Source organism: Perna viridis, chromosome 2 (genome assembly GCF_037379345.1).
Source record: "Perna viridis isolate PV_CMFRI_1.1 ecotype Kerala chromosome 2, ASM3737934v1, whole genome shotgun sequence".
NCBI classification, from domain to species: Eukaryota; Metazoa; Mollusca; class Bivalvia; order Mytilida; family Mytilidae; genus Perna; species Perna viridis.
The window spans coordinates 69,775,028-69,800,267 of NC_142446.1; the positions used below are offsets into that span (position 1 = coordinate 69,775,028).

At 32.5% G+C, this 25,240-nt stretch overlaps 3 protein-coding genes across 4 annotated transcripts; all 3 read right to left on the reverse strand.

The window, feature by feature from the left end:
* Positions 1–1,173: 1,173 nt before the first annotated feature.
* Positions 1,174–4,321, reverse strand: LOC148626714 (uncharacterized). Its single transcript, XM_088570942.1, has 3 exons — positions 3,074–4,321; positions 1,775–1,843; positions 1,174–1,446 (listed from the first exon to the last, which is right to left on the reverse strand). Exons 1-3 carry the CDS (start codon positions 3,342–3,344, stop codon positions 1,304–1,306), a joined length of 483 nt encoding a protein of 160 aa, XP_088427068.1. The 5' UTR covers positions 3,345–4,321; the 3' UTR covers positions 1,174–1,303.
* A 1,900-nt stretch (positions 4,322–6,221) lies between these two features.
* Positions 6,222–25,132, reverse strand: LOC148626715 (uncharacterized). Of its 2 annotated transcripts, XM_088570949.1 has the most exons (10): positions 25,064–25,101; positions 24,180–24,252; positions 13,663–13,970; positions 13,094–13,177; positions 11,310–11,377; positions 10,941–11,010; positions 9,931–10,055; positions 9,490–9,571; positions 8,475–8,624; positions 6,222–6,434 (listed from the first exon to the last, which is right to left on the reverse strand). In XM_088570949.1, exons 3-10 carry the CDS (start codon positions 13,962–13,964, stop codon positions 6,269–6,271), a joined length of 1,047 nt encoding a protein of 348 aa, XP_088427075.1. In that variant the 5' UTR covers positions 13,965–13,970; positions 24,180–24,252; positions 25,064–25,101; the 3' UTR covers positions 6,222–6,268. The 2 variants fall into 2 exon arrangements, with proteins under 2 accessions (XP_088427075.1, XP_088427074.1); XM_088570948.1 differs by lacking the exon at positions 24,180–24,252 and having other exon boundaries at positions 25,064–25,132.
* On the reverse strand, positions 16,542–23,778 carry LOC148626716 (uncharacterized). The gene is made up of 2 exons (XM_088570947.1): positions 19,985–23,778; positions 16,542–19,323 (listed from the first exon to the last, which is right to left on the reverse strand). Exon 2 carries the CDS (start codon positions 18,187–18,189, stop codon positions 17,140–17,142), a length of 1,050 nt encoding a protein of 349 aa, XP_088427073.1. The 5' UTR covers positions 18,190–19,323; positions 19,985–23,778; the 3' UTR covers positions 16,542–17,139.
* Positions 25,133–25,240: the final 108 nt, after the last annotated feature.

The window sequence follows — 25,240 nt, forward strand, 5'->3', positions numbered from 1 at the left end:
GTTCAGAGTATTTATAATATTAATTTCTCCATAATTGGAGAACTACCACAATAACATTAACAAAAACAATATATTTTAGAATAAATCTACAGCTGTCAAAAACAAAATTTGAAGTCTGAAATTCGTATACTCCTGTTTCCTGAATGTATTATACAATGTAAACTAGCGTTAATTTTCTTGGGAAAAAAATGTCATTTCTTGTAATTTGGAATTGGGATAGTTTATGCCATGATCAAGCTAAATATCAACACCCATAAACAAAAAATATTAAATTTTCTATTCAAATCTGCCAATTTGTCACAAATTATTGCTAGTTTGAACTGCACTAGATATTTAGCGAATATTTCCGAAAAAAAAATCTGTTCTGGTAAATCTGTGCATTTCTTTAAAATTTGATGTTTACACTCTGTTGTTAGCAAAATATGACTGTAGTAACATGTTTTGTGAAGGACGAAAACATGCATATATGTAAAATACAGTATAAAGAAGCACTAAGCAAAGTTTTCAAAAACATAATGACCGCATTCTTCACATCTTCACTGAAATTATCTTGACCATTCATGTCCTAGATTTTGACTTTACCAGAACCTTAACCCGACATTTCCCATTTTCCTCATATACAAATCGTCTGATTTCCAACACTACATTATACTACAGCGATCAAATACACCATAAAACAAACTCAACCGTTTTACGGTAGCTTAAAATGAACCAAGTACATTTGTAGTTAGAAGTAGTAATTGAAAAGATTTTTCATTCAAAGGCGGTGAAATACTGAGGCTTCATTCTTTGTATTGGACTTGATAGAACTTCTTGGTGCTTGATTTGGCGTCCTATTTCGATATATCTTCTTGTATACAATTTGTTTTTGGCAATAGATAGGTGAGTGGTATTTTAGCGAGACCGCAGAATATTTGCGGTCGTATAATAGCATGGCGCTATGGTCGTCCTTGGTTTTCGTGTGATATTTTATTATATTTGACATGTGAACGAAGTTTATTGTTTTGATCCTTTATTATTTTCACAGAGACGTAATATTTATTTATTTACCTCAGAATTGTAGTGTCGACAGGTACTCTTGAAGGGACAGACACCTTTTGAGCTCCGTTGTCCATGGGTCTGTTCATACCAAGTCATTTAATCATTTTTGAAGAGAGACTAACTCTGTGCCCCGAAAAAAAAAATAACATCATAATGCAAATGGGCTTTTATTTAAATAAGACGATGTTTTTTTTATAATTCATGATATAATATCTTTTAAACGCAAATTAGGTAACAACCGTCAGAAGCTATAACCTGACAGTTACGATGCAGATCCCATCTTTTGTTTGGTGCTCGTGAGTTTTTTCATTTTCTCTTCTGTTCTTTTTAATTTTTGTTGAAGCTTTTCTTCTCGTCTATTCAAAACCGCTTGTCTTCTTTCATAGAAACTGCGTCCGTATTTACCTAATGGAAATAATAGACATGAATTTCAAAGTGCATGTCTCGCTAAAATATCACTGACTACTGTACAGCCAAATGTGCCACATATGATGCTCATATGGTGCTCGATCCATGTCATATTCTAATGGTAATAATGTATTAAATGAAACATATGTTAATCATATCATACATTGTACTCGACTCATATGATTATCAAATTTTGCAAGTCATATGAGTATTTGGCTGTAATACAAAATCGATGTGTGAAACACTTTTACAGTGAAAAAGAAAATAATTCAGTCCAGCTTTGTAAGTTACTTAACCGTCGTTATTTTTAGTGGTTCTGTGTTACCTTTTCCAAACAGTTGATCTTGTCTTCTGGAGTCTGCCTTCAAAGATTGTTCCCTGATATTACGAGCAACTGAAAAGGAAAAAAAATCATTATTCATTTAGGATGTTCGCGGCTCATGTTCAGCCATTTTTGTCAGATTTTCTTTTTCCTATGGTTTCATCCGTTTCATAGCATAAACACTTCTTGCCAATGATCCCATGTTTAAATATCTTTTCATTATTTCATTGAATACACCTTAAAATATAGTTTGAATTCATATCACAAATCATACATTATGCCAGAGTTTGCCGTAACTACGCTGACTTTTTGTATCGCGCTAGACTTCTTACAATTAGACCTCTGGAATAGGGTTATGTGTTGTTACAAGATTGAAGTGATTTGTTCGGTGTGTCATTTCTCTTTCGTCTACCTCGGACTCGACTTTTCTTAGCAACTCTGCGAATGTTTCTAGAAAAGCAGAGGACGCTTTTACTACCGGTGCACCTGGTCTATGCTCCATGTTATTGGTGGAGTCCAAGTTGCTCATTTACTTTTGTTACTTTGTATGTATTATTTTAGTTACTTAATGTTCTTCGTTGTGTTTGTCTGTTTTACATGTCTGGCCTTTGTCCCTGGATTATATTCTTTTGATTTCTGCTTGAATCTTAGTTCCCTTGACTACTCTTTTATATCTCCAAAACAAGAATTTTTTTCTACTGATATTGATCTGACATGAAATATCTAAAAAAAAAATTCACAACAATTTGTAATCCTTGTTATTCTTAAACAAAGCAACGAACATCCCTAACCACGTGTTTTTTTTATACATTACTAACACAAATGAAAGGATTCGGTTTAATTCTGATACAGATGTAATAATTTCGTTTTTAAACTTTTCACGCAACTGAAAATTGAAATAGGGTGTCGTGTTAACAATTCAATAACATCCGGGCTTCAGATCTAGCAATAACCAACAGACATGCGATAATTACTTGTAATTTACAACGTAAAAATATGTTTTACATATAATAATGATAATCTCTCACAACTGCGTTCCCTTCACTCAGAAATGTCGATCATTCAAAACACATCTCCTTTTACAAAAAAAATATTATAAATAATCAAACTGATAAGCATTGATAAAAGATGTATATATATGAAATATAGCTTAGACCGAGGCGAGGGTATTCAGTGTGAAAATATGGCACCATTGTATGCATGTTCCGATGAAATTAAACCACAACTACTTATTTTTTTCTATTTTGCTTCAACACAAAGCACAACTCGGCATTTACTTTCCAAAGATTTGTGCGCACCAACCTTCGTCAGTTGTAGGGTTCACCCTATTATCACGCCTCTGTAGAGAAGAAAGACGTCTAGGTCTTCTTTGGGTTATTCTTCCGTCTGGGAATATCTCGTAAGACAGTCCCATTGCCGTTCCAGCGTTATTTGTTACTATAAGTCCCATCCTTTCTAGTTCATTTATAACTTCTTTAGCGGGACAAATAACTGGTACAACGGGTGCAACCTTTCCTTTGTTTCTCCTCTCACAACAACCGGTACAGTCGGCCTTAATTAAAAGCGCGCCCATCTTGATCAATGAAACTGACAAAGTTCGGGCGTTGCCATGCGCTATCAATTGTTGCGTTCTAGCGCGATCAGTGCATTGGGTTTAAAAGTTGTGCAGGTCTACATAAGTCTATAACTCGGTCTAATATTAGTCTCATCAAATCCTGCTTATTTTTCTAGGACTCGCTCGCTAAACAACAACAAAATAAAACAGAGTTTAGAACATAATTTCTTAACCTTTTCCATGAATATATTCATCTTTTCCATGTATATATTCATCTTTTCCATATAATTGTTATTTTGTACCAGAAATAGTATTGCGTGATGTTTGTCTTGCAACTTCTTGTTTATAAATCATTAGTTTCTAGTCGAAGCTCCAGTTTTCACTTTTTGCGCAGTAATGTTTTTTATTCACTTCTAAGGTATCCGTGAGATTGTTATTTGTTTGTTTGATTTTTTAGGCATATTTTGGGGTGTTCTTTTTGTTTGTTTTTTTTCTTATTGTTTGTTTGTTTTTGTTAATTTTGTTTTTAGTACTATGTAATCGACATCATGTATTTCTCCAATGAATTTTGAATCGACTTCGAATGTACCTTAATACATTCTTATCAACATTGAACTTACACAAAAGTAGTTTGCGGTGGCGGATCCACAGTAAGGTAAGGGTAAGGGGTAAGGGGATGGGGGCAAAAAGATTTCATGATAGGATCACTAGATAGGAACACGAAATGATCCGAATTTGCTAGGGGGTTTGTGGGCATGCCCCCTAAGAAAATTTTGAAATATTGAACCTCCAATCCTGAATTCTGAGGGCATCTTGAACAATTTTTCAACAATTTTTAAAAATTGCAATTTTCTAAGAGGGGCGAGCTCCCCCCCCCCCTGAAACCCCACTGACAAGAATCTCCGACGACTATGTCAAAATTCAATTTAGCGCTCCATGTCGAAACTTGATCAACAATCGTTAAAAAGATACATGTATCTCTCACCTAGCTACAACTATTTCTCAGTTGATAAACTATATAGCTCGTGTGTTACTAATTATTGCATAGACACCTATTTGTCTTGTAAAAGCGCTCATAGTTTCTAGGCACCTAGTTCCAAGGACACACACATTAACATGAACGCCGGAGTCCTGGAGTATGATTCCAACAATAAGGTCAGATGGAGAAACTGGCCATGCACTTCTAAGATTCTTGAAAGCTCACATATGATTAGATTCAATTAGTTTTGAAATAACATGCATGTCCAACTTGCTAAATAGCAAAATAGAATGATATCAAAAATAGCAATAACAACAGATCGTAGACTGACACCACTCTTGGGAAAATTGCATTATCAAAATTACTATGCCACTATCTAATCAAAGTTTTATTTTTATTCGTCATCTCCTGTCGATATTACATACTAAAATCGTGAACATTAAGATCAGTAGACAATTTGTTTTCAATCTAGCTGCCAGTTTGTGTAGAATGTCTTCTGTGGCCATAGAATTACATAACGTCTACCCTTTCGGGATAACGGTCTAATGAAAAGAAAGGCTCAATTTTCATAAATGCTATATGCACGATACAGTGACGGGGCATCAAGATTATTTAAGGGGTTGTGTCGCCCTTTTGTTTAGAAGTTTGTGTAGAATTTAGTCTTAATAGTACAAATAATAGTCTGTAACCCTTCCTTCATCAGAATCACTGCACTTTTTTTGTATATATTTGGATTCAATCTGCATTAAAACTGTGTGTACAGCTCTTCAGTGCCTGTTATATTCTTTGTAGGATTCGTAATTATTTATAATCTCATAGGCATTTAATCTTCATAGCTGAACATTAAATGGCTTATTATGCGTTGAACATTTGTAGACAAGTGAGCGACTGTTTTATTTGGATAACAGGTATTGATAAGAGGTTAGAAGTCAAATATTGCATGGTTCATAATTCAAGTCATATCAATCAGCAAAGTTAGTGGGAACAAAAGCTAATTATTGGTTTTGTTTATGGGCAAAGATAAATAAACAAATCCTATTTCATAAATAGGCCTGTCTATAGTCTGGCCTCTGTATGTTCCATTTTCACTTTCAGTTTACCTTATGTGGTTGGAGTATAAAGGGGCAAACATTTGGCTGTACTTGTGTATAATATTTTGGTATAGCCTGCCCTTTTTTATCCAGGTGGGGTTTTGTCTCTTTGACATACTTACCATGTCCATTCTCCTTATATCAAAAAAGAAGATTGTCATTCTTATTTTCAATAAATGAACAATGCAGTAAACAGACAAGAATTCATGGTAGTTAACCTAACTTAGTGTACCCCTCCTTTAAATTGGTAAAAATATTGTATTTTATTTATGAAAACACAATTTATCGTAAAATGGTCCTCCCTTGCTTTACTCTGCATTTAATTAAATTTACACTCCAACCATAAATCCTAGATGTACCCCTGGCACAAACAGCAAAAGTTGTCAGATTATAGGTTTTATTATTATCAGCTATAACATATGCCTAACAGTACTTTCTTGTATGTATTGAGTCCAGAACCATTGGGGCCAGTATGGACACACCATGTCAACTTTCAATTTTAATTGAGATTAAATATTTGACACAAGAAAAGACTTCAATTTGTGGTATTGCACCTTGTGGTACAATTGCATTAAATTCTATAATAATTAAGTTATTATCTGGACCTCAGCTACCGATGATGATAATGCCAATGACAACAACATCATGTGCCATTTTAGAACGGTAGTTGTTTTGCTATCCTATAAAAACAAGTCTTTGACAACAGTGTTAAATACATGTACAAATTTTCTCTCTTTCATTAAAGACATTTTCTAGGGATTTCATATTCTGTTATTAAGAAGTCTCTTTTCTCTATAATAACATCATAAATGAAACAAAGAATGCTTAAGTTCATAATTTAATGATAAGTAGTAAAAATAATCAAATGTCATTCAATCCTTAGTCGTCCTTTTTCTGATCATCTCCTTAAACTGGGACAAAATCTTGACCTCTCTCTTTGACCTTTCCTCATGATTAAATGTCGCTAAGGCTCTTTTTTCATCAGCACTGTAAATCTGGTTTTCTTTACGAAGACGCACTGCTTCCATTCTCCTATGCCTATAAATAGAAATAATATCAAATACAGAAAACTAATCAGATGCACCCTTCCTGTTCTACTTCCCTTAAAATGTACTACCAAATCAAGAAAAAAAAAAGATGGTCAATATAAAAACAAAACAAAGAAAATGCTCCAGTGTTTAGTACAGTGAAATGTATCTTAACTGAACCTTATTTGGACACAGTTGTTTAGTTTAGGTCAAATGAAAAAATATGTGTGTTTAAGGTTTCCCTACCTACCTTATTTCCCTAGCATGTTTTATGGACATTTTGGCTGAAGAACCTAAGAATTTTTCAGTAGTAACTCAAGGTAAAAAGAATATGTAGAAAGCTTTAGGTATTCCTACATACCTACCATATTTTTTAAGGCTTGAAACTCTAATCAGAGATACTGTTCCTTTTGGCCTTACCCAGATTAAAAATACATTTAAATTGAAAAATAGATACTTTCTAGATAAGACAGGTTTTCGGATTTAGAGTTCAGTTTGGACAGGTATTCAGATCATTTAGAGTTTGGTTTAGACAGGTTTTAAGATTATATGGGTTTGGTTTAGACAGGTTTTCAGATTATTCAGGATTCATTTCAGACAGGTTTTCAGATTATTTAGGATTCAGTTCAGACAGGTTTTCAGATTACTTAGGATTCATTTCAGACAGGTTTTCAGATTATTTAGGATTCATTAAGACAGGTTTTAAGATAATTTAGGGTTCAGTTAAGACAGGTTTTCAGATTAATTAGGGTTCAATTTAGACAGGTTTTCAGATTAATTAAGGTTCAGTTCAGACAGGTTTTCAGATTATTTAGGATTCAGTTCAGACAGGTTTTCAGATTATTTAAGGTTTAGTCCAGACAGGTTTTGAGATCATTTAGGATTCAGTTAAGACAGGTTTTGAGATTATTTAGGATTCAGTTTAAACAGGTTTTCTAATTGTATAGGATTCAGTCGGGACAGGTGTTCAAATTATTAAGGGTTCAGTTCAGACAGGTTTTGAGATTATTTATGGTTCAGTTCTGATAGGTTTTCAGAATATTTAGGATTCATTTCAGACAGGTTTTCAGATTATTTAGGGTTCAGTTCAGACAGGTTTTCAGATTATTTAAAATTCAGTTCAGACAGGTTTTCAGATTATTTAAAATTCAGTTCAGACAGGTTTTAAGATTATATAGGGTTCAGTTAAGACAGGTTTTCAGAATATTTATGGTTCAGTTTAGACAGGTTTTGAGATTATTTAGGATTCAGTTCAGACATGTTTTCAATTATTTAGCATTCAGTTTAGACAGGTTTTCAGATTATAAATATCATTTTTTTTAATTTCCAGTTATAGAATATTTTATTAATGATGGTTTTTTGTTACCTCAGTCTAGCTCAATCCACAGCTTAGATTATAGATTTTTGTAATTCGGAAGTAAATATGTATAGAATTACTACTAGCATTCCTATACATTTTTCAAATTTCTGGAAAGCACTGTTATTTTGGACACATTTTTTTTATGGTTTATGGGGGTGGGGAGGGGGCTTTAAGGACTCTTAAATTCATAAATTTGACAACTCCATCATTACAAAGTTAGCTTTTTATCTTTGTAGCTTCTTACTGGGGCTATTAATAAAATTAGTAATATTTAATCCCATCTTTTATTTTCATGTTTGAAATATATCAGTGAAAATCTTTTTCTTTTGTTTCCAATGAAGTTGGCATTTTGTTTTCTGGATGTTAAATATTATTTTGGTAATGTTTGTACACTATTGCCAACTTCTGTTTTCTGTGACAGGTCAGATGCAATTTATTTTAGTTTCTGTCTTCCTAGGAAAATGGGAATGAATGAAAAATTTCCCTTTTGTTGGTGATTTGTTAAACCAACATTGTAAACATAATATTTGTGACATGATAACCACTGTTAAAATTCAACAATGAAATATTCTTATTCTTCAAATTTTATTTCCTATTCTTACAAGCATAAACTAAATTGGGTCATTTTTAAGCCACAATCAAATCTAGTACTACATGTATTAAATCTTTACAATAATTACTATGACATACCTGCTTCCACTCATGACAAAGCCAGTGTCCTCAAAGTCCTTGATTTCATCACTGGTCAATCCAATTTCTCCTCTCCTAGGAATTCTTTTTCCTTCTGCAATATATGCAGCCATAGCAGCTCCTTCACCGGGCAACAAGGCTTTACCATAACTGAAGTATCAAATCAAATGTTAAGTAGTCTATATTAAATCCAGTAATTTGATTTTACAAAAACAAATCATAAGTATTAACTTGTTCATCACAATGTTTTTTTTTTCATTATTATGTCACATTTATGACTAGTTTTACAGTATTGACTTTTTGTGAATTGACTTCTGATCTCATAATTAACAGAGTAATATCAAAGTTCTTCCAGGTCATTGGAATTTGTAAGAAGATGGGGAAGGACAGGATTTTTTGGGTAAGTTATTAAAGGCACTTAAAATAATAATGAGACAAGATTGGCATACAATGCATTTATATCAATAAAAAAATTATTTATCACCTATGGTCCACTTTATTTTGAACGGTTAACTAGTTTCCTACTTGAGAAGCCAAGGCCTTAAGAATATTAAGGTCTGAATCATTTAGTTGTCCCGACTTTTTAAGAAATGGTTTGAAATGTTGACATGATGTTGGTTTTTTTTATGTTTGGAAAGTTCAAATTTTGGTTGGATTTAATATTTTAATATAGTGTTGGTCTTTTTCATGGTTTTTTTAAGAAGTTCAGATTTCTTCGGCAAAAGAGATACTAACTTAATAGAAGACTTGTGCTTAGATGGTACTGGTCCAGTTAAAATTTAAATTTTATTGGACAATTTTTATCCAATTTGTAATCCATTTGTTACCATTTTTGTTGTCAGGTTTTACTATAAGCACTTCATCACAGTTCAGTAAGAAAGAAAAATATTTTATCACTCTCAAAAGTAATCTAAAGTTTAAGAAAATAATCACTACGTAATGGATGTTCCATAAATTATTTGTGTGACCTTTTAACCTTCATACAACACTGAACATCTAAGCATGTCTGACTTACTCTACTTTAGCCTGTGGTCCCCCTTTATCATCAGGTAACTGAGGTCCAACAATACCATCATCTTCAGATATATCTGTTGTCTCTGTAAAGTAACATTGTCAAAGTTTCAGAATGATTTCTCCCATTCCCAGTTAGCAGTTAGATGTGACTATAAAGAGATTGATTTTTTCAGGCTTCCATGCCAATTAAACTTCAGAGTTTTCTATCATTTTCATGAAATAGTAATCAAGGGAACCAAGTTTCTAGACATGGTGACATGTCAACATGCAGGCTGTTGCTACCACAATAAAAATACAGCTCAATGTGTTGGACTAGTATAAAGTAGTCAGTTCCATTTGTCCTGAAAAACATGAAATATCTGCCGTAGGAAGAAAATCACATTAGCCAATAATCAGTAAATCATTTACTTACACATACTCTATGCCAGATTTTTTAACTTACTTTTCTCAACCCACATAACAGCATTATCTGCTTCATCTCCACTGCTATCAGAGTCACTGGAAGATGTTTTGTGCTTCTTTTTCTTTTTCTTTCTTTTCTTCTTAGATTTCTTCGATTTTTTACCACTAAAAGAAAAGAAAAAAAATCAAGTTTTATTTAAAGCTAATGATTTAATGTTATAAATATAAGGTGTCTGAAACATGAATGGTTTAAAGTCAGTAATATTAATACTAACGTAACTGTTAACTGAAAGATTAAATCCCACTCTACTATAGGTGATTTTTACAAGTTTAATAATATTACACCAATGTTTTTATTCCAGGTTTTACCATTACCATTCTGTTCTATATTTGTTGGCTTAAAGAATATAGTGTACAAACAATATACCATTATAATTCTGTCAAACCACCTCAGTTTTTTTTAATTCATAGCTGCTACATGTAGTTTTTTATAACTAAAATAGATCAACTGATTTTTATTTTTAGCTATTTATGGGAGTGGCAATGAAACAATTTTGTCTAAACAGTAGATGGTTAAATGTCACTGAATTATTTCCAGGGTAATCAAATTCTTCTGGGCTTGAAGTAAGGTACAGTTAAGATTCCCATACATATTAGGTATAGATAATTGGATAATTGCAGACTTAATGCTTAAATTGTGTTTAAAATTTACTTGAAGAGTCTTCAATTGTTTGGCCCACTTGGCTATAAGTGTCATTATTTATTATATTGTAATAAACTGTCTTGGGATAAGTCTGTATCACATGCATGAAGTGTCACCCACTTAATATGTACATTTGTGCATTTTGCTGGTATTTAATTTATGGATTAAGGTACAAATATATAGGATTTCTTTTTAATATTTTCAAAGACAATAGACAAAACTTTATTTGCTGATATAAAACTAGGATTTTTTTAAAGATTTAAATCTCTCAGCTCGATGATAGAAATGATTCAAAGAACTTGGTTTTAAAATCCAGACCCTACAATGAAATTTTAATATTTGTATACCTTGAACTTTTCTTCTTGTTTTTTTTACTTTTTTTCTTTTTTGACTTCTTCCTTTTCTTCCTGTTTTCTTCTATAAGTTAAAAAGATGTTCGTTGGGTTTTTGATCATATAAAACCATTTTACCTTTTTAAAGTAAAACACCCATTTTTATACATGTAACTTCCTGAAAGTCACAATAATTTAAATGAACCTATAATTGCATTTTTACAATTTTAAACTATTTTTTTGCTAAATCGACAAATCCAATATCTTTTACACTCAAACTTCTATAAAGTAAGTCTTAATTATTAAGATAACAACTAAATTACATTTTTGCAGAAATAAAAACATTGCTTATTTCTTAACTGACATTAATTAATCACTAACTACCTGATGATGAGGACTCTGTAGATTCTGATCCTGACTTTGAAGATCCATCTCCTGATGAAGACTCTGATCTACAATGATATTAAAACATTTATGATTTATATCTTTTTCTTTGACATGTTGAAAAGAACAAACTGTTTAAGTGAAGATACTAAGATAGACATTAATGGAAAATTAAATGATACCCTGCCACAAATGGTGAAAAAAGGAGAAAGGCAAAATAATCAAAATGGCTTAACTAGAAAACCGCATCTTAGAATTCGCTTAAAATTGTACTTGAGATGTCTCTTATGATACTAAACAAGTGTACAAAGTTTCAAAAAAGTTCATTGAACAGTTGTCAAGTTATCGTCTAGAAACCATCAACACATGGATGGATAGACAGCTAAACGGATAGACATACAGACCCACATGCAGCTTTATGGAGGGCCCCGAGGATATCACTTAATACTTCAAAACTTTATGTGGTGGAGTATATTAACTTATTTCAAATATTAGTACACAGTGGAATGGTCTGTGTCCTTTTATGTAATGCAAAGATATTCCTAAGTGTGTTAAATAAAAAAACAAAAACAAATAGAGTTAATAAATATGTACCAAGTCAGATCAACTTCACTGAAGGTGTTTAGAGTTCTGACGAACAGATGGATGAAAGATAGACTATACATATATAATATTATATTTAATCATTTACAACATTCTATTTCATTTATTTAACACTGCTACAATGAACTGCATGACAGGGGTAACATACAACATATTTCTCACAAAATATTTGTAATAAAATTTATCTTGAAAAGTTACAACACATATAGAAATATAGATCTAACATGACCAGATCATAAGAGCAGAAATGGGTGTGATTACTTTCAATGTAATTGATTAAATTACAATTACTTTGTCAAATGTATGATTAAATTTAATTAATGATTACAGCATTTCTGAAAGTAATTGATTAAATTAATGATTACATTGGCAAGTGATTACATCTGATTACAATGAATTTGCAAATAACAATGAATTAATTGAAAGGTTTGGATCATTTTATTTATGTTATTTGTATTTTTCATAAGGCATTAAATTCTTTGAACTTAACAGTTAATATTATTTTTTAAAGTATAGTATAACATGAGCCTTCACCAATTTATTAAGCCACATTGATCTATAAAATATATACAAGTTCATTATAACAATTTGTGACTTTCACTTAAATTTTTAATATACCCTTGGGTTTTACTTTTGTACTTTTAAACAAATGCATTAAAATAATTATATAGGATTTTTTTATAGTTCTTACATTTTTTCATTAGGATAATTAGATTTTTTTAACTTGTTGGTATTGAATTAAAATTTTGTGATATTTTCACACACAAAAAAAAAATTAATGAAAAATTTACACAAAGAAGCATTGATTGATTAACAATCATTTTACTTTTCTTGTTCTTGATGCATTATCCATAGATACCATTTGATTCTTTAATATTTCCATTGTAATCATAATGTAATCATAAAGTAATCATAATTACTGGGTATTTTGACAAGTAACTGATTAAATTAAATTACCTGTAATAAGATTTATGGCTGATTTATGATTACAATGATTACTTGAAGAAATGTAATCAATTACTGCTCATTAACGATAGCAATTACAATTACCCCATCTCTGCATAAAGGATATCTATTTGTGAAAGAGTAATCAAGGGAACCAAGGTTATAGCGGTAATCAAAAGAATGTAATCCAGGGAAAGAATTCTGTACAATTAAGTACAAAGTACAAATGTGCTTACTCAGATAAAATAGCATGTTCAGGTGCATGTCCCCAACATTCTGGTGCACCAGCTGAACCTATCTTTTCTCTTTCATATCGCCTCCTGTAAAATAGAAAACATTATTTGAAATACTCAGTATGTGTGGATGACATAATGGAACAAGTATTGATAGGCCTGCAGTTATTCAAAGAACTCAAGACTGATTATTCGAGGTATTCTTGAAAATACCAGTATGATAATGTATTCAAACCATATGACTTAATGCGACTTATTAGGGACATGTACATGTATAAAGAGACTTTATAAAATCTTCTGCATACTAAACCCATGAAAATGATCAAGTCATTTGCTCAAGAGTATTGCTATCAGGTTTCATTTTAAGCCATTGATTTAGGGGTCAAAAACCCCATGTATTTCAAATGTTCATAGTTTTTTTTTTTAGCATGTATTGTGTTTCAGAAATTTAGAATACAATAAATATTAAGAATAGTAAATATAAAATATATTTACAGATTTGAAAAGATTTCCATAACATTTTGTTTATGTAGTACCTATGTTTAAGTTTAAAATATGTTTTGAAATTTTACCTGTCAAAGAAATCCGGTACTTTCATCTTATTGTTACTATGCTGCTGGTGATGATAGTCATGTCGATTTTGATGTGAATATCCATTTTCTGCTGGATAATTATGAGAAGAAAAATGTTTAGGTGACCTACTTCTTGACCTGGAATATCTCAGAGGTGACCTCGATCTTGACCTTCTATGCTTGGTATATTTTTCATTTTTGTATGAATATTTCTTGCTTCTTTCTCTTGACGAGCTTCTTCGATAAGATCCTCTGTCATAACTGGCATCACTTTCAGGACTTGTTGATCTACTGTATACCATTTCTGTCTTTTGAAAAGATGAAAAGATAATATTTTTCATGATTGAAAAAAGTATCACATATTTTAAATTTCCAAGGTGAAGAGTGTCAGTCTGAAGTATGAATTTACATTATACACATGACATGTACTACATGTACAAATGTGCATGTAAGTCAACGCTACATCAAAAATATTATGCCTTATATTTTTCTTATACCTGTACATATATGAAATGCAGTCTGACTTCATGAAGGGAAGGAAGAATTGAGAGTATAAAGAAACAGAATTCCAACCTCTTATGTTCTAGGAGACCCTGAGTAAGTTGAACATCATGTAATTAAGATAATAGCTTTTGGGATTCATTGCCCATAGCTTTTCTCTGAATTGTCTGCCTAATTGGACATTTAATCCTAAAAAGGATTAGTATTACTGTCATGCATCTCATCATTGACCAATTTTGTTCCTTTACCAAAAATGATGGTTATTTTTTCTTCCTTAGAAATATGTACACATTGTATCTTAAAATGCTGCTGCAAAGAACTAAATGAAAGATATCTTCAAATTATAAAATTAAAACTGTTATCACAGAGAAACATGTATGTCTAAGCTGTTGGACATGGTCACTGTTATTCAAATTTGAAAGTGACTGCAGGGGCATATATGTAAAAAAATGGATGCATGATGGTAATGTGGCTTCATACTAAATATGATTGACCTAGCACAAGTGGTTCATATTGAACCGGCTCAATCAGAAAAAGTAACATTATAACTGAAATTTTAATGTGGATGATACAAACACCAACACTGGAAAAACAATACTTTTGTCTCGCCTTCAGCTACTTTCATCAAAAGCAAGACAAAAAAATTATGGATCTGGAATACTATGGACCTGATCCTGATATTGTTTGCAAAATTGACAGAAAGGGAATTTCTGGTGCTTGCACAATATCATGACATACAAATGTACATGTACATGTACCAACAGAACGTGTAAACTTGGGAGGCATTAGAATTACGGTTATGAACTTAAGATTTTCAAGAGTGTTTCAGACTTCACCTGTATCATATAACAAAATGTTAGTTCAAAACACCAGCTAAATGGGAGAGAATGGAAAATTAAGGATCAGATATTACATGCCTGTTGTACTATGGGCTAAAATTCTGCAAGATGGGAGAAATGGCTTTTAAGAGAGTTTCTCAAACTCCCAACAATATGAGAATATCACAAAAAGTGCAAAGTCTTATCAATATTCAATCAGCTCCAAGAGTATTTAGATGTTCTACAGGAGCACAAGGCGATGAGCCATGAACTGACGAACACCTATTCTCAAAATAAGTGTCCATGCTACATAAAAATAAAAAGATGTTGCAATGACTAAATTCTGTATTTTATTTCAAGTGATAATACATAAGAAACAAAAAATTGGAAAATCAGATCTCCAGCTATATAGAAGAGATAGAAAATTTATTCACAAAGCAATGGTATAAAGTGCAGAGTAATCTACATTGCTGGTACATTGTACTTTTAGAAAATGCCCATCAACAGTATGAAACTATTGTGAAGTTAAATGTATTTTTTAAAAAGTCAATATATCTGACAATTATCTAGTTTCACAAATTCATCATTCAACATAATACAAATTGTAAATAGTTCATTTTGAATATTTGAGGACACTTCTGGTGTAAAGTTACACTTTTTATGATGTTAGTTGCTACTCATTTGATGAAAGAGTAATCAAGGGAACCAAGGTTATAGCGGTAATCAAAAGAATGTAATCCAGGGACAAAGACCAGACATGGAAAACAGACATACACAACAAAGAACATAAAGTAACTAAAATCATACCTACAAAGTAACAAAAGTGAATGAGCAACTCGGACTCCACTAAAAACTGGGAGCATGGACCAGGTGCACCGGTAGGGTAAGCGTCCTCTGCTTTTCTAGAAACACCCGCCGAGTTGCTCATAAAAAGTCAAGTCCGGGGTAGACAAACGAGGAAAGGAAAACTATGACCCATTGAATAAATCAGTTTTCATTGTGCTGATGGATACACCATAACAATTCACGAGTTCATGATGACAACCATAAAACTTCTGTAGTGATGACTTCAATCTTGTAGCAACATAACCCTGTTCCAGAAGCCTATTTGTTAGAGTTCTAGTGCGATACAAAAAGTCTGCGTAGTTTCGGCAAGCTCTGGCATAACGTATAATGAAAATAAGCCATGCACTTGTTTGTATTGGAGACAAACTGAATCACATACAATAAATCAATAACGTAATTTACATAAAACGTATCTTACAAAACTGTTTTCTCTTTAAATCTACCTTTTAAACATTCTTGTCGAAGCTCAAAGTAAAAGTCACTACATACACACTTTTCAGAGTTTCAGAGGTTTTCTTTTCAAAGTTGTCAGAACTTAAAAAATATAACGTAAATGATTTTTTTCTCATTTTTTGGTCATAATTTGCCTAATGGGATAATAAATTGAATATCATTCAAAATTTTCTAGTTAAAGCACTACAACCAAAGCTTTTGTTGTTTATTTTTTTTTCCTCTATGTGGTTTTGGTTTCAATTTTTCAATAACGTAAATTACCTTAAAAATCTACATGATTCGACATAAGCATCGTATCATATTTGTTATATGCAAAACTCTCGCTTTAAACACAAATGCATATAACTAGTAGTAAGTGCACACTACAGTGATAACTTAAATAATCATTCATCTTTAGTCTTTCAAAACTAGCATTTATATATCCTTTCAGTTCTTTGGTGTTTGTTTCAAGACTTAATTCTGCTTCCTAGCAAATCACATGCATTTCTGTAATCATCGGCATTTATTTCATAGCTTCTTCCACTTTGCCTGACTTAGATGGTTCTCTCATATTGCATAAAATGTCTGTAACCTGCAACCAAATTTTGTCCTCTGGAGAAGGCCATTTGTATAACGAGTTGCAAATATTCCCTGCTTGACTGGGGCGCATAAAAGTAATTTGACATTCTTCATCAGTTTCATCAATGTCTGTGATTTTTCCAACGTGCCATGTGCTATCATAAATAGCAGCTACAAAGAGCCCAACGGCAATGCTCACCTCAACTCTATCAGATTCTGTTCTGGCACTATTAGTTTCAATCCAATTGTCCTCACTTATGGTGTTGACATTCTGTTCCACTTCTGTTATAAGATTGGTCTTCTATCCTTTCATTATATTTGCCAGAGAATAATCATGATAATTGCCTATCAAACATTCCTGACAATAACAAGATGTAACTGTTGTCTTGATTACACCCTTTGATACCCCAACTACACAGTGGACCTGCACTGTTCCTTTCAACAGAGTTATATGATGGTTGTAATCGGGTAACTCTAACCTGCTATCTTTACACTCAGAGGATTTGACAAAAATGTACTTAGCACTAGTGTGATACTTTTGTACCTTTTCAAAATATTCGCTTTCATCCTGTACTGTTATCTTTCCTTGTCGAATAGCGAGATCTGCAGTATGCTTTGAGGTTCCGCCTATCCTGTCACACGGCCCCTTCCCATGACCTGATTCAAAGAAATTCCATATGTCTCTGGCTCCAAAAATTTCATGATGATTGGATACGACGAAGAAGGCAGTCTTGTTCCTGTATTGGGAACTTGGACTGTCAGTCCAGTAGTGGACGACCTCTAAATCCTTGACATAAGCTTTGATTTCTGTCTTTAGTTTCTGTAAAATAGCATAAACAGTCCCAAAGTTGTGTCTAAGGTCATCAGAAACGAAAATACAGTTCTTATGTTCTAATTCTGTGTCTTTGTTTTTGAAATAAATGACCACTGGATGTAGAGTTACCGCACTTGAATTCCAGTATGCACTCTGGACTTCACTGGCCCAGCAGCATGAAAAGTTTTCCACAAAATCCATCTGCACTAATACGTTTCTGGTAGGTAAGTTTGCCTTTAAGATGTTCAAAGCCTGATATTGCAGACGAACTCTTGATACATGTTCCTGAAAATCATGAACTTGAGCATGCATAATTGAAATGAATTCGTCTCTGCTTTCATCTTTTTCCACTATTTTCGTCCTTTTTTTTCCATCTGTCATGTCAACTTTTTTCCATTGTTCGTACTTGATATTTTGGTCTTTTATTTCTGCGAGTACATCTGCGAGTGGCTTGTCCTTCAGGCTTCTTATGAATTCATCCGGGTTGATTGTTACATTAATACCTGATGCTTTTGTGTTTGTAAGTGCCAATGCCATATTTTGATGCTTCTGGCAGAGGCACTTATTTCTGCTCAAATGTTTAGTAAGACATACATACTTAGGTCTTAATCAACAAAATGTTGCAAGGGAAATCTTGCGTGATGACTCCGTTTTGAACTTGAGATGTAAGAATATCATACTTCATTTAGGATTCGTTTTTGTGTATGACCTATTTCTGTTTTCTTCGTGTCGTTTTACCAGGCATTAGCCTGCTGTTGTCTTCTCTTTCTAGGAATCTGATGACATCCTGACGTATCTGTTCTCTTGATTCTACTCTCTTCTGGAATCTTGGAAAGGAGAGCAATTTCTTTGAAGTTCCCTTGGCGACGAAGTGATGCCTTCTTATTCCTGATTTTATGCCTAACATTTTCTACATTCTGAACTTCTTGATTATTTCTCCATTCACGAGATTCTTTAGTAGGTGTTTTCCCCTTAATCTGTTTGATCTCCAAGCAACACCCAACTCTTCTGTGATGACATTTGGAAAAAAAAGTTTCTCTTTGATCTTTTTTGGAACTTTTCTTGGAGTCAGACCTCCATCTCTGATTTCTTCTATGGTTCTTTTCCTAGGTGTAACTATCTCCGAAGAAGATGTGCTTGGGGTATTATCGACAGCCGTTGATGTACTTAGAGTGTTTTCATTAGGTTGATTTTTCTTCACTGACTGAACAAGTCTCTGACACCGTTTTGCGACAGTTTTTTTTCTTCTTTCTATTAAGTTGCTTGTTTTTAAATGTTAAGTTATCTATTGTTTATCTATGCTTTGTATTTGCCCGATTTCATCTAGTTCTTGTCCTTTTCTTTATCGCCAGCATCGACAGCTTTACCACGAATGGTTCTTTGTTCACACTAGGAGTGATATCTAATGACGACAAAACTTCTGAACTTTGCTCAAAATTATTGGTCACATGCACTGAACCATCTGGTTTCGACTTCTTTAGCCAATGCTGCTTGACCCATTCCCGAACTTTTCTACACCTTTCGTCTGCTTTTCGTTGTGGCTGGTCAGCTATTGGGACATATAGTATGACTTGACTCGTTCTCTTTCTTTTTTGAGATATGCTTCTCCCTCTTGCAGTTTTTTTCTTTCCCTGTAGGCTTTCTGTATCTCAGCCTTTGATTTGCCCATTTCTTAAAGAAAAATGAAACAAGTATTAAAATTGGAGACTAGAAAAAAAAGAGTATCAATAATGCATAATACAATTAGTTGTGTTAAAGAATATATCTTCAAAATGTTGATGGAAGCAACCACAAATACATGTATACTGTAATCTACATTATCGTGTTATGTAGACTAAGTTATCGATTTCTGCACACCATTCACCTAGCAGAACGTTGCAACTAAAGTACCATTGCAATGTAACAGTAACATGAGACCTGTATATTATAGTTTACACGTGGTTGAAACAAGTTGCATTATACTCATTATGTGAAAAGTTTGAAAATTGATGATTATTGGTGAACTCTTGTAAGTTACGTTATCATGTTTACTGAGGAAAATATCTCATAAACACTTTCATATATAAGATACACAGTCGAATTAAATTAAGAAATTACATAAAATAGTTAACATTTTTATTCATTTAATAATGCCCACTGCATTGTATCCCATCCAGTACACACATACCTTTGATCGCGTAAATTACCCATATATTGACGTGTTTATAAATGCAAAATTTGCCGTGTAAATGTTTGAAACCATAAATGCAGATAACAAAGTCTAACAATAAAATACTTCTTTTTTCACATTTATTCTATATTACTACAAAAGAAAACTATCTTATTTGCTTACCTTGATTTAAACAGAGGGTCCTGTTTCAAATCATCACAGCTTTGAATTTTCCTGCTCAAAAACTTTAAGGTCAGATGATGTCAGAATGTATAACTAAACAACAAACCACTTTCCGTCAAATGGCACCATTTTGGTCACGTGTTACTGCTGTGTATTAGAGTAGGCAGCGTAGCTTAGGGAACGTAAATTACAACAGACACTTCAATTGAATATGTTCACAACTTATGAGCATCTGAAGTAAACCTTTCAGTACATACATCACCTACCCGCTTAGTGGTACTGTTTTGACTCCAACAACTGACATTATGGAAACTGTTTACATGACATATTGCTATAACGTAGTTTACCTGCTTATAACAACACTTGTTTCTGCACTAAATATGTACTTTAAAAAAAAAATCATATGTTTGTGTGCAAAACAGGTGTGCACTATTTGAAACCATTCTTCTTGGCTGTGTGTAGTCATACCTACTTCGATGCCAATGGTAAAAGTACTGGAGATAAAAATTGGTAAATCTGCATAGCATATATTACATTGGTTTTGGCGACGTGCAAAAAAACTCAAATTTTATTTTAGCGAGCACTGCAAAGTGGAGTGAGCTCTACGGTTATTACGTGTACTTTCTAAATTTTCCTTAAGGTTCCCCAATATACTAACAAAAAAAAGCCATGTCCCCAAGCTAACACATAGTGACTGTCCTTACGGAGAAAATTCATCATTTCCTTCAATCAAACAAATAAAAAAATATAGTTTAAGATTACGTTTCAATAAAAATAAATTAATCATTTCTGATAGTTTTCAGGTCTTTAACTTTTTTTTCTTATTTAAAGAAGTGAATGTGATGTAAAAAAAAACTTCAGTAAACATGTGGATGTACGTATGTTTATCTCTGCTGTTCCACTCTTGCTGTCGTCAAGAACCTAACCCGCCTTGGAAAAAATAAAACTGATGTATTATTCAAATCGAAGCATAGCTTTTCTAAGATAGGAAAGGCAATCATTTTCTTGTTTGCAGCAATCAGTTGCATCTGAATTTTGTTTACCTCACATGATAATAATATGTAAAATATTTCCACCATTCGTGGAGAATTGTAATATTTCCGGTATCTGTACGAATTGATCTGACCGGTCAAAATTGAAAAGGATGCTTTTAATAAAAATTGTAAAGTATGGCTAAGTGTTACATAGCTATCATCTATTTAAAAGACTAAGGGAAAAGGGGGATGGGGTTGGAATTTTTGGGGGGAAAAAATATTTCATAGTCACGCATATCGGCAGTTAAAAATTGGTTCCTTGCTCACTCATTGAAAAAAATCCCCATTATTTAATGTACATTAATTACGTTATAGTACATGTGTGGTAAAGCTCTCAGTGCTCGCTGATTTAGGCAATGCCTACTCCATATTAGATTCCTAACCAGCATGATTATTAGGTTTCAGTGTTGGAAACCATTTTTTTTCCTAACTTGCCATTCTGGCTAGTGGAATATTGATCTTGCTAGCCAAATAGAAATTCAACTAGCCAAATTTTGTGGGTTTTTTTGTCTGTACTATCATCTGTTTTCTCTTGGATTTTACTATCTTCTGCCTTTCTTTTTCTTTCTTTAACTATCTTTTCATTTGTTTTTAAATTTATCAAAAATGTTTCCATTTTCCAATATTCCCTCCGACTGAAGTTTTTCATGTACAATAAGTACTCTATTTCTGAACTCATATTTTAAAAATAAAATTATGTTTCAACAGATTCATCATTATGAAACAAGAAAATGTTTATCATTGCTTCTTGTTCATTTTTATTTTGACAATAATCAAATAATTTAAGGTAACATATCATAAATTACCAAGATAATTTCGTTTGAATATTAATTCAAGATTGGGACCGTTGCATAGGTTTTCGCACATCCCGTTTACCGGAAATTAAAATGGCAGATCGTAAACAATGCTTTACATCAATAAAATTGTGCATATCATGGCAAAATTCACTTGACATATTAGATCTGAAGCTAAACTTCTTAAAATGTAGAGAACATGTCTTTAATGTATGTTGTTAAGGGATGCTTAACTAAATAACCTGTTGGCTTGTTAACTTTCCTTGGAACTCGCCAATCAAATGACTGTGGCCAAATTGATGAGTGTAAGCTAATGAGAACTCGCCAAATTACACATATACTTATATTTGGTGAGCTGGCGAGTGATGGTTTTCCACACTGAGTTTGTGCTTGAAAGTAAATATATTAAGCTTTATGATTATGCTTTAGTCCGCCAAAAAATGCTACTCTCATTTTTTTGTGCATTCATACTTTAAAGGGTCTGTTATTGGTGACATGCAATATTTCAAAACTTCACATTCTTAAAAATCAAATTTGAAGAGAATGAATGAAAGAAAGTAAGAAAGGTCGCTTAAAAATAATAAATGATATGTTTGTTAGTATGAAAAAAAAAGAGTTATACATAAATACATTACATTATTTTCTTTCTGGTGTTAAGCAACACATATAATACAACAGTGGTCAGATAGATAGACTTACTTCCATTAAATATCAATATATAATACATGTACATATACAATACAATAAAAAACAATACATCACTAGTGAATGCATGACACTTAAAAATACAATGACACAGATTGTGTTAAAAGTCAAATTTTGACCCATGGTTGATATTTAACCAAGGATATCCTGTGAAAGCCCTTAGGCTTATTTCCAACAGGGTCCCCAGATGAAAAAAATAACTTATATGATAAAAAATAATAATGAACAACAACCGGCTCGAGACTTTGGCAGTGCCAATAAATAATCTGGGATTACCAGATATATAAAATCTAAAATTGTATTATAATTTACTATATAGTGAAAATATCAAGAAAAGTTTGCTTCATTTTATCAAAAAGTAAAAATTTTACCTTAGAATTAAATGCATGTGAGCTTTTTTGTTTTTTTGATATCAGATAGGGGACCATTCCAATCTTTAATGGCATTATAATAAAAGTATTTGCCGATTGTCCATTTACATATGGTACATAAAAATTAAATACATGTGCCTAGTGTTATAAGAGGTAACATTTCTTGTTTTTACAAATTGCTTTCTCATATAGTGAGGGCATTTGTTATAAAATATTTTATAAGCGTGGTTCAGTCTCATTTGTCAAACTCTATTGCTGACATTTAAAAATCCAACACTGTCAAATGCATTATAATCAACTCTACGTCTATAATCCAAGCCTTTCATAAATCTTATAACTTTACTTCGCATAATTTGTAGCTTGTTTTGTAAAGTTTTGTTGACATTATCAAACTATGCTGATCAAGCGTAGTCAAAATGGCACTGTATTAGTGCCATACAAAGAGTTTTTTTCTTGAATGTTCAGACAAGCACTTTGCATTTCTATATAAAAATTTCAATCTTCCATTTGCTTTTTGCAAAATACTATTTACTATATAATGTCAACAGACAAGAACTGGTCAATTTGTAGGCCTTAATATTTAACACTATTATGAGATAAAATCGTAAGATTATTACATGTAACACTGAACTCTAACTTTTTTTAGTTTTCTTTTAGTGCCGAAAAGTATGCACTCCGTTTTGCCCAAATGGAGGCTTAATTTATTACCCACAAGCCATTTACTACAAGATTGGAGTTCCTGACTAAGTTTTGAAGATATAATATCTGGGTTCTTATCAGAAAATAAAATTGCTCTATCATCCGCATAGAGGAACAGTCTGCAGTCGGGTCCTCAGGGTTTTAGCTAGGATTTTGAGGGCTTTCGTCACTTTTGTGTAAAGCACAAACAGCAGATTTTTGTAAATAGTCAATAGTATCATAAACTATATAAAGACATAAACATGCTTAATATATTCATTTTTATTTTAAGTTTACAGAAACAGACATAACAATAAATATAATAAACATGTGTTACAAAATAAAATAATTAATGTTAGAAAAATAGGTTTTTTTACATCATGACAAAACTTTGATGCATTAAGTCTAGAAATAGTTACTATTTGACGAAAGCTACTATTATGGTATGAGAAAATCCTCCTGTCCTTTCCCAAACACCACACCTCAAAAGCCCTCTTCAACCTAAAACTCCTCAAATCAGAAGGATGGAGACAGATCTTTAGAAGAGAATAGACTGATGAAACCTTGAATCTGTTCGTAAGATACATGTAGGTCTTGATCAGATTGTACTTACTAAATCCCCTCTCTAGCGGTCAAAAACGATCGACTGAAGACGAGTGAGAATCCCAGGATTATCTTTTTTGCTCCTAACGGTCAAAATATTGATAAATTAATTGTTGTTATTTTGAAGGATTATTAACAATGCACATATGAGGCTTGCCAGGTTAACAACAATAGAATGTATTTCACACCTGGTTGACCCGGTAATTACCAAGCGTGGCCGTGGGGTCATAAACTTGTCAAAGCGTTAGGCTGGGAGAAATTATGTAACTTTCGATTGACAGTTTTTAAAAACTTTTATATTTAAGGTGACGAAATTGTTGAAAATTTATCAGAAATACTTTTTAAGTGGAATTTTTTTTTATACACTTATCAAATTTTAAGTGACGAAAACGATCTAAAATATTTTTGTCATCTATGAATTCCTTTCGTAAATGGCGAAAATGACGAGCGCTAGCTAAATCACTGGGTCCTACACTGGCAGACGTCATTAACATAACATAAAAATAACAACGACCCAATATACTTCCCTGCAGGACCCCACACCTGACACAGAGAAAATCAGATTCAGTGACGTTAGCACTAACTTTCTGTTGACGGTCAGTTAAATAGGATTCAAACCATCTAATTGAAAGTACACCCATGGTTTGAAGTTTTTTACATAATATTTGATGATCTACTGTGTCAAATGCTTTTTGTAGGTCGAGCATGATCATGCCAGTATTCTGAGAAATTATAGGTATGAAGTGGGCTACACACAACTTATTTGTCAATTTGAACCTGATCTGAAGGAAACTTAGTACTTTTTGCTTTGCTAGAACTTAGAGTAATGCCCTCATCATATTACTGTGAAAAATTTCATTGCGAAATAAACAAAACATTTGTAATATGTCTTACAGATGAAATACGACAGGTGCTTGTTTACATTTTGTTTCCAAACGTTGGAGTTACGTTGAAATCGGAATCTTCCAATTGTTTTGGATTAAAAAAATATATTTGCAATTAAAAACTTATTTCAAAGTTCTGAAACTAAATGATTTTGTAAAATATGTCGGACATAATTTCGGCATTTTT